At 37.0% G+C, this 9,283-nt stretch overlaps 1 protein-coding gene across 1 annotated transcript in view; it reads left to right on the top strand.

The window, feature by feature from the left end:
* Positions 1-3,981: 3,981 nt before the first annotated feature.
* Positions 3,982-9,283, top strand: part of LOC136242409 (phosphatidylinositol 4-kinase alpha-like) — a 6,876-nt gene continuing 1,574 nt past the window's right edge. Inside the window, exons 1-4 of the mRNA XM_066033863.1 lie at positions 3,982-4,454; positions 4,625-4,744; positions 5,305-5,401; positions 5,584-5,742. Coding sequence (XP_065889935.1) covers positions 4,362-4,454; positions 4,625-4,744; positions 5,305-5,401; positions 5,584-5,742 — 469 coding nt within the window. The 5' untranslated portion in view covers positions 3,982-4,361. The remainder of the gene's footprint in view (positions 4,455-4,624; positions 4,745-5,304; positions 5,402-5,583; positions 5,743-9,283) is intronic.

A 9,283-nucleotide genomic window follows, 5' to 3' on the forward strand; every position in this document is an offset into this window, starting at 1 on the left:
CAAAACTGCTTCTCATTAGAAGGGATTCCACAGCCAATGCTAACCATTTGCATGCAGACATGGAATAAGCAGGTTTGATCCTTAAAAAAAGTGGAAATAAGCATGCATGCTTCCAAAATGCAGAAAACATATCATGACACACTCCACCATAGTCTATTGCCTGCTCATTTGCAAATTGAATTTTGAGAGGAAACTCTTCAAACACTTTATCTTTGCTCAAAAGTTCCATGGTATCTCGAAACACTTCTTTTCATCGTATCACATGAGCAGTCAGAATTGGAGGTGTCACTGGACAAATTTGGTTCACAAACTCCAAACGTTTGTCTTCCGCTACAACATACAAAGCTATAGTAACATTTTGTAAAATACCATATCACATACCTCTCTTAATAATTTTTCTGTCTTCTGGGATAATACTATCATATATATTGTCAACCTAATGTGTACATAATATTAGTGCATGTAATGTAAACTATTCTCAGTTACAACATGTCGTAACCACACTGTAATACTAAAACCATATTAGACCATACCAAATTACTCTAACTAAACAGCTATTTCACCAGGATCCTTTCTAATCTAACCAAGCTGTCATTTACCAACACTTTTGTATAGAAAACAACCTCTGTAATCTGACACATTTGTACTCCGTAATCTGACAAAAATTGGATTCCCTAGACTCGGAAATACATTGTTTTCAACCTTTGCAATATGGCAAAGATTAATAGCTGCATTACCAACTAACACAGAGTGTAAGTTTTGAGCATCCAAGCATTTTTTCATAAAAGAAAAAAACTGTAATAGTTGCAAATTCAAAAAATATAAAAATAAAAAAGCATTGTTCCTAATTTACTGCACAATCCAAAAATATTGTACAATGTCAGATTACACAGGTGACTTGACAAAGTTGATGTCTCTGTGCATGAGATTAGAGAGGTTTCACTGCACAACATAATTGTGACCAGATTTGCGAAAAGGGGTCTTCCACACACATCCAATTCTATGAACTTGGAAGATCATAACTTTGTGTTCAAGAAAGATGCAATTCTGAAATTTTCTCCATCTATTAACCTGTGTTGGTGCTCACCACTGCCTAAATTTCAAGGCAATAACTGTTTCCTGTTGGAAGTTATGAATTGTCAAAGTTGGTAAATTGGATGTGTGTGGAAGACCCCTTTTCGCAAATCCGGTCAAATATAGTGAACACAGTCATGCAAATCAAACTGATACCCTCTGTATATGGTGCACTGAAAGAAAAACTTTGATAGTTGTTATATGTATTATAGCTATACTCTTCTTATGTCTGTCAAAAACTTTGTCAAATCAGTATAGAGATTCTGCATCCTTCAAAATTTTGTGCTGTACAGTTAATATAATAATATATTTATGTTGCAACATACAACATAGCACATAGACAACTATAAGTGCATACCTATATGCCATAGGGAATTAGGTACAGGAACTGAGTAAGGTCTTCGAGTTGTAATCCCCCCTGCCACCTAAGAGCAGTGTTGATGGGGTCTACAGACCTCAGTGCATCTCGAACACGAGCTCTAGTCACCCTATACCCCATTGACTTAAGTTGGCCTAGAATCAACTTTTCTCCTACACCAGGAAGTGTATTCTTAATTTCTGACACTCTAGTTCTAAGTTCTGTATCAGTCAGTTCCCTGCCTGCATTCCAAATTCTTGACGTCTCCTATACAATGTCATCCTGGAAACACCCAACAACAATGCTATGTCGGTCCATGAAAATGATAATGAACACAACTATTCAAGTTGTTCCTTTGCTACAATAGATGGAGGTCTTCCTCTACCTACACTTTCCCTTGTTGCAACTCTGTATCGCAAAGATTCTGATACATGTTCCATTGAGGCTATGTATCTCTCCCATTCTCCAGACTGGCAACGATCTCAAATATGTTACCAAGCTCTCCATACTGTTCTTATATCCGGTCACAACTTCATGGTACTGGGGCTGGACAAGTACTGCACCATTTTCCAAATGTGCCTTAAGGCGAGAGACAGTAATAATGCAGATTTCCAACCTTTCTATGGCATAATTAGCAAAATTTTCCGAGCAGTTTCCAAATTGGCGACCGCTTTCGTAAAGAAAAACTGCAATTTTGTCAAAAAATGCTTCCCATCCCAATAGTTGAGATTCACGCGAAGTAGCTGCAGCCATGTAAGCCTTCTATGACTAACTTAGTGTGATATAAATAGAGTTTTAAAGCGCTAAAATATAAGCACCCGAAAACATAATTTAAGCGCTGTCTTACTTATTTCCTAGGAAAATAAGCACCGCCTTATTATCGGCGATAATAAGCTGGAGTCTTATCATCGGCGATAATAAACTATAGTCTTATCATCGGCGATAATAAAATGAGGTCTTATTATCGGCGATAATAAGTGTTATTATCGGCGATAATAAGATGGTGTTTTATTATCGGCGATAATAAGGTAGCTGGAGTCAGGTATATTTTTGTTAAAAACGGCGTTCCATACGTCCGAAAACACCTGGTGGCCGAACATCGGTGGCTTACTCTACCCACACACACAAGTTATTATGTAACTACTAACATAGGGTTTCCATTCAAAATAGGAAGGTATTTCACTTTGTTGTTTCTGGTGATTTTCACACAGGTTTACCTTTAAGATTAAAGAAAACAAGTGCTAATTTGTTATTGGAATGTTTGCAACAGTCGCTATCAGCACAATCTTAACATGTGTGAATATCCAAAAAGTGGTCACATGACCAAAAATACCTTCATATAGAATTTCCACTGCAAAATAAGATGATGCCTCAGATATATATTTTCATTGTTTCTGATGATTTTCATGCTGGCTGACCTTAAGATAAAACAAACAAGTGCTAATATATTATTAAACTGTTTATTACTTTCAATATCAATGCAGTTTTAACTGTAAATACCCAAAAAGTGGTCACGTGGCCAGCAATCCCATTACAGCTATAAAGGATGGGCCATAGCACTACAAGATGTAGAAGTTTTCATTATAAGGCAAGAAAGTCTACTAATTGTGACTTCACTCAATAGTAGTGCCATAATCTGACCAATGATCAGAGTTAGGATGACCACCCTGAAAGTGAAATACTATTGTAACTGAAAAAGTAAGATTTAGGTCAAAATACGTAGTAGCTAATAATCAGCGATGACACACTACTAAGAGGTGATTACTTGCTGCTTCAAAAATACAGCAAATAACCAACAAGAGAATCTGTTCTCCCCAACCACCTACAACTTAACCTGTTTGTACCCTCCCTCTGGATCCGTGACATGCATTAAATATCTCCTTTACTTTAAATCTGCTGTATATACAGTGTGCTAGCAAGACAGTGACGTCAATCTGCACGATTGGCCTATATACTCTACCAGCTTCCTTGAGCATTTTGTGCTGTTATACACAGACAGTCCGCTACTGTACACATCCAAGACATATCTAGTCAGTTACTGTGACATGTTCAGAAGGTTAAGGGGGTTTGGTTACTAAAATTGATTTTAGCTTGCAAGCCTATATAAGCCTTATAGACTGACTGCTGCAAGATCAGACAAGGAGGTATGCACCTGTATATAAAGTTTCCCAAAAAATTCCACACTGATAATAATACTGTCACTGAGACCGTACAGAGCCATGGCATAGATAAGTGGCCATGGCAAATTAACTTATCATAGTAGAGAACTTCACTCACCTGTATTTATCCCAGTACTTCATCATCAGCGTACGGTAGTTCTGAGCAGTATACAGTCGTAGTAGGTTAATGGCCAGTTAACTACACGGCCACCGGCGAATGCTTGGACCACGCCCTTATTTTAATATCTTTGCTGCTTTGCAATTGACACAAGCCACAATACTATATAGTAAGTACATTTGATATCTGAGTTAAAGTTTGATAGGAAGTGATTCCAAAGGTAAGTACGTAGTTTTGGCTTGATATCCAAAATTCATTCACTTTTGTAGCTCTGTGTGACCTCAAAAACGAATAGACCTTATTCATTTAGAACAGTAAGCGCCCTCTGATGTCACGCGAAGCCATAAAAGGCTCCCTATTTGCCATGGTGATGGTCTTTCGGACGCCATTTTGAGTTCTAAAACTGGGCGAGCACAACGGTTGCTATCATGTTACCATAGTTATGGTACTGCAAATGGCGAATTTGTCGGAGAACTGTGATGTTACTATGGTTTTGGTACTGCAAATGGCGAATATTGGCGGACAACTCCTTCGCAACGGGTTGTAAGCGCTATGAAATTAATTCAGTGAATAAGGTCTATAAGCGCTGTTTTAGAAACAAGCGCTGCGCTTTTAATTGAATTATAAGAGGAAGATTACTTTTCATTGGAGCATGTCTTATTGTTCACCGAGAAGTTTCCATTCGTCTTGTCTAATCAGTTACGCGAGAACTTTAGCGGATTTGAGTACAGTACCATGGGAGAAAGTGAGTAACTCTAATAAACGCACGCCAAACTAAATCAAGGCCCAAACACAAGCGCGTTGAACGCAAACCATAGGATATTAGCCTACTTAAATTGCTTTCTGTGTTTGTGCTATATAGATCTACGCACAATTTCTTGGTCGTATTTTTTCTAATTTTTTTCCCCTTTCAAGATACAATGGTTGATGAGCTTTTGCCCTGACCTGGAGGACACCAGCGGGTTAATCTTGACTGATGACAACTTGTCAGGAGTTGTGGCTCTTGGACTGTTTGCTATCAAGTCTCAACTGAAGGTATGGCGTATTTTATTTTATTATATATATATTTTTAAAATACAACATGTCAGGAAGATTCAAGCCCATCTTTTGTATTCCTACTACAAGCTGTGTAGTAGAATTTATTTGATACTTGTACTGGTATATTGTGTTGTCTAAATTTTCATACAGACTTCCACATTTGTATTTACTGGATCCTTTACTGTAGCTTGATTGTACCTTGCAATGGTACCAAATCATTTTGCTGGGAAATGAAATTGGTTCTAATTGATAATGATAAAGTAGGGATCCATCAAGATGCACAGTAGTGTGTTGTATGAATAACAAGTACAATTGTACAGAATGCCTGTGATTCATAACGGATCTAAAATCTGTCAGCACAGCTTACTAATCCTGGCATAGTAAATAGCACATGTGTGGGTATATATTAACATGAAACCTTAGCATGCAGTACTGTTAAAAAATAAATGAGCTAAACTAGTAAACGTAGTAATATACTGTGTGGTCCTGTGTACATGTGACATTTGTGTGTGTGTGTGTGTGTGTGGTACAATTTGTGGTGTTTAACTGTCTCATAGCATCATGGCAAGAGAGTGTTATCCTATTTGTTGGATCTTGTGAGAGTGTTCCCAACTGTGCACTGGCAACCTAATATAACTGTTGAGGCTCGTAGAGGTACTGTGTGTAGAATATACTGTGTAGTGCATTGTGTGTGCGTGTGCATGCGTGTGTGTCTGTGTCTATGTAGCAGTGTGTCTGTCTGTGCATCTGTGTATAATATATACATAGGTATGTGTATGAACATACAATGTACAGTCGTATACTTTAGCGTAAATGATTCGCTTGTCATAATCTAGAGGGTCTGATTGCTGAGCGTTACTGTTTCAAAGTGACACTGATCCTGCTAGCACTGGCTTCTATCAATAGTGAAGACCAGGACTCCATTGTAGACACCATTGTGGAGGTATTACTGCAGTTGAGTGGACAATTTCATAAGCTCGAAGAGAAACCAGCAGGTAGGGAGTGTGTACATATACATTGTGACAGTGTGTGTGAAAGTGTATCATGGTTATTCCACCTTGTGTTCACCATATTGTATGTATGTACAATGCCGTCAGGAGCTTATAAGTGCTGAAGGCAGCGCTCATATGCTCCTGCACATTGAAATTTTTGAAGGACGTGCTTTTCACAAATTTTGCAGTTGCTTGGTTGTCTGTAAAAATTTCATCCTCGATTATCTGTGTTCAGAGTTGGGATACCGTATAACCGGAAATTTTTGCAGTATGGATATTTTATGGTTTTGTCCTTAGTCAGGATTTCACGTTTTAAATTTCACGGATGCCTCTTACCTCAGAATTTTCATGTTTTAAATTTCACAGATTGCTGTTGCTCAATTCGAAATTTTTGTTCTCAACCACACAGCTACGAAGGGTCTGCATTGATATTTACTTCAATCAGTGTACAGATTGCTAAAGTACGTCTGAACCAAGTAGCACAGTAGCAGCAATCTCTGTACGAGGCATACCGGTAGCCTTGCAGTAGGCCAGCTTGTTCGTGAGCCACTCCACTTTTAAAATCGAGAAAGTGTGATACAGTTTGTAAGCATACGTATGTGGACCTCACATATGCCTACAACACTATCACACACCAGGAGCCACACTGATTTGTTAGTTTATTAGTAAGGTGTGTTGAAGTTTGTAGGACACACATAAATTTTCACATGATAAAATTTCACGGTAGCTTTACTGACCGTGAAAACCGTGAAAATTACGTACCACAAAAATTTCCAGGTATACGGTAGTTAATTCAGAAAAGTAATTAGGTAACTTAGTTACAGTTACTTTTTAAAAGTTTACTAAGTATGTAGTTACTAGTTACTTTCATAAATAAGTTATGCTTTTTTGTAACATGATTATTTTGCCCAGAGCAAGGGAAGATTAGAACTATACGATAATTAATAGGTGCAATTTCTGAAAATAATGATTCTGTAGCCATTTCAGTTCAGTTTCAACTGTTACGTATGTTACTCAAGCTGAATCGTGAAGAACAGTACGCAGAAAGTGTCTACTTAATGTGGCTGTAGCACAAAAATTGGAAGTTCCCTTGCTATTAAAGAATAATTACCCTATAGTTACAATGTGACTATTGTAACTTGATTACTTTTCAGACAGATACTCTAGTTACTAGTTACTAGTTACAAAGCAAGTAACTAGTTATATGACTAGTTACTTTTGTTACTTTTATTAAAGTAACTAGTTACGTAACTTATTTATCCCCAACTCTGTCTGTGTTATAATGAGCAAATTCACAAAAATAAAGCCACAAAAACATAATCTGTGAAAATTACATATCTTGAAAATTTGTACAGTGGAACCTCAGTTATCCGGACCCCACTTATCCGGATTCTTGGTTAACCGAATCACGAAATGACTACTCTATTAGAGTGGTGACTGTTCTATTAGGGTAGTTGATAAACTAAAATTGTAAAAATGTTTTAATGCTAATTTATACACAGTTTCAGAGATATGGACTTTTCAGACTTATGGACCACCCCTGGTCCCAAGGAGTTCAGATAACTGAGGTTCCACTGTATATGGTGCATGTGTGTTTTATGCTTTATGAGTTCAAGAATTCCCTAGAATAATAATTTTTGTGTACTAGTGCGTGGTTTCGGCCCCTCATTTGGTACAAAGTATGATATAGGTGTAATTTAATTGTACTGCTGCATATGATGCAGTGTAAGTTTATGCCGGCCATCTATTGACCCAAATTTCTTTACTTTGATATACAGATAGTTGTACAGTATTAAACAGGTGGACACATATCACTTAAAGTTGTAGAGAGGTAGCCCTCCAATAAAACTAAACTTCCCGTTATCTAAAATGCTGAAGTGTAGCTGATTGTTCTGTTAGAATATTTGATACATTAGTACAGTGTTATTTATTCGAAGTTGTTTAGTGGTGATTTTACACACGACTCTTCTGAAGTATGAACTGTTCAGGAGTTTGGGTGGCTGAAATTGTGCTATACACACATGCATTTGTGACTGGATCTGCAAAACCCTGACACAATTGCACATTTTTTGAATTCCTGTTTATTAAAAATATTTATAGTCTACTTAGCCAAGTGTACCCTCTGGCAAAGTTTCAGCCTCATATGCCAATAACTTTCTGAGTTACAGCCCTACAAAGTAACAACTACAGAAAAATCGATTTGTGCAGCAAGTACAGGGAAAATAAATTACAGGTGCTTACTAAACAGTTGTAACTTATGAACAGATGAATGTACGGAGCTGAAATTTTACCATCCTGTTTGCCATGAATAGGGAAATCCATTACTGGGTACGTTTGTCCTTTATCATCTTTCTTCACTGTGTACAAAGGTGAAATTTGTGAAGAAAAATCGATTGCATACGATTGCTTCAACGTGACGTAAACAAACACTTATAACGTTTGTATCCTTGGGTCTACTACAACGATACCAAGATTGTCCAATTCCTCTTATGTAGACGAATAAGATGATATCCAGGTTGTTATTGTTAGTTCCTTCCTTCACTAAGAAAGAGGTGTTCAAAAAATTTACAGAATTTTTTCAATAATACGCAATATTTCATCCATTCTATTCAATGCTTTATACTGTAAATTTAAGTTTGCACGATTGTGTCGGGTATTCACAGTCCAGTCTCATTTTATACATACAGGTGTATGTGTACGTGTGTATATAAGTCACCTACTGTACTTCAAAGTTTTAAAAAATTGTATTTGGTAGGAATGGAAGTTAAACCGCGAATCAAAGACAACATGATTTTACACATTTAGTTGCAACATGAAACCACATTAAACTACAGTACAAGCACAGTAAAACTTGTAATCATACACAACTTATTTGTTTTTATGTATCTATCCTCATTATCACGTTGTTTATGGAGTCAAATGCTTCATAGGGGAGTTAGTAAAACGCGAATTGCGAAACAACAGAATAAGCAAAACTTTACTTTTGCAGATTGTACAACAAGTTATATACTCATACTTTATCTACCTTGTAACTGCTCTGCATGGCATGCCACTGCGATGGATAAACAGCAGCAGGGCATGCATTAAATAGGGCAATCACACAGCCAATCATCCTAGAACGATCTACAACTTACTATATTATATTGTTGATTTAAACCTGAAGAGTTTTGAAATCCATTTGAAGACAAAACTCAACCACTGCACTCCACTAACTCGATAGTGTGACTCTAATAAATTCAGTCGGATACATGTGAAGGCCAGCTAGTTTGCCCTAAGAATAGAACTAGGCTTTAGTGCTTTGTAGCATTATCAATTAAGAAGTATATATAATTATAGTAAGTTTAAAAATGTAGATCGTTCTAGGATGATTGGTTGTGTGCTCATCCTATTTAATGCTCGCCCAGCTGCTGTTCATCCATCGCCATGGTGTGCCATGCAGAGCTGTTACAAGGTAAATAAAAAAGTATAATTACTATGTATAAGTATTTGTACAATCTGCAAAAGATGAGTTTTGCTTATTCCACAATTCCATTATTCCGTATTC

The sequence above is a fragment of the Dysidea avara genome, chromosome 1, assembly GCF_963678975.1.
Source record: "Dysidea avara chromosome 1, odDysAvar1.4, whole genome shotgun sequence".
Lineage (NCBI taxonomy): Eukaryota > Metazoa > Porifera > Demospongiae > Dictyoceratida > Dysideidae > Dysidea > Dysidea avara.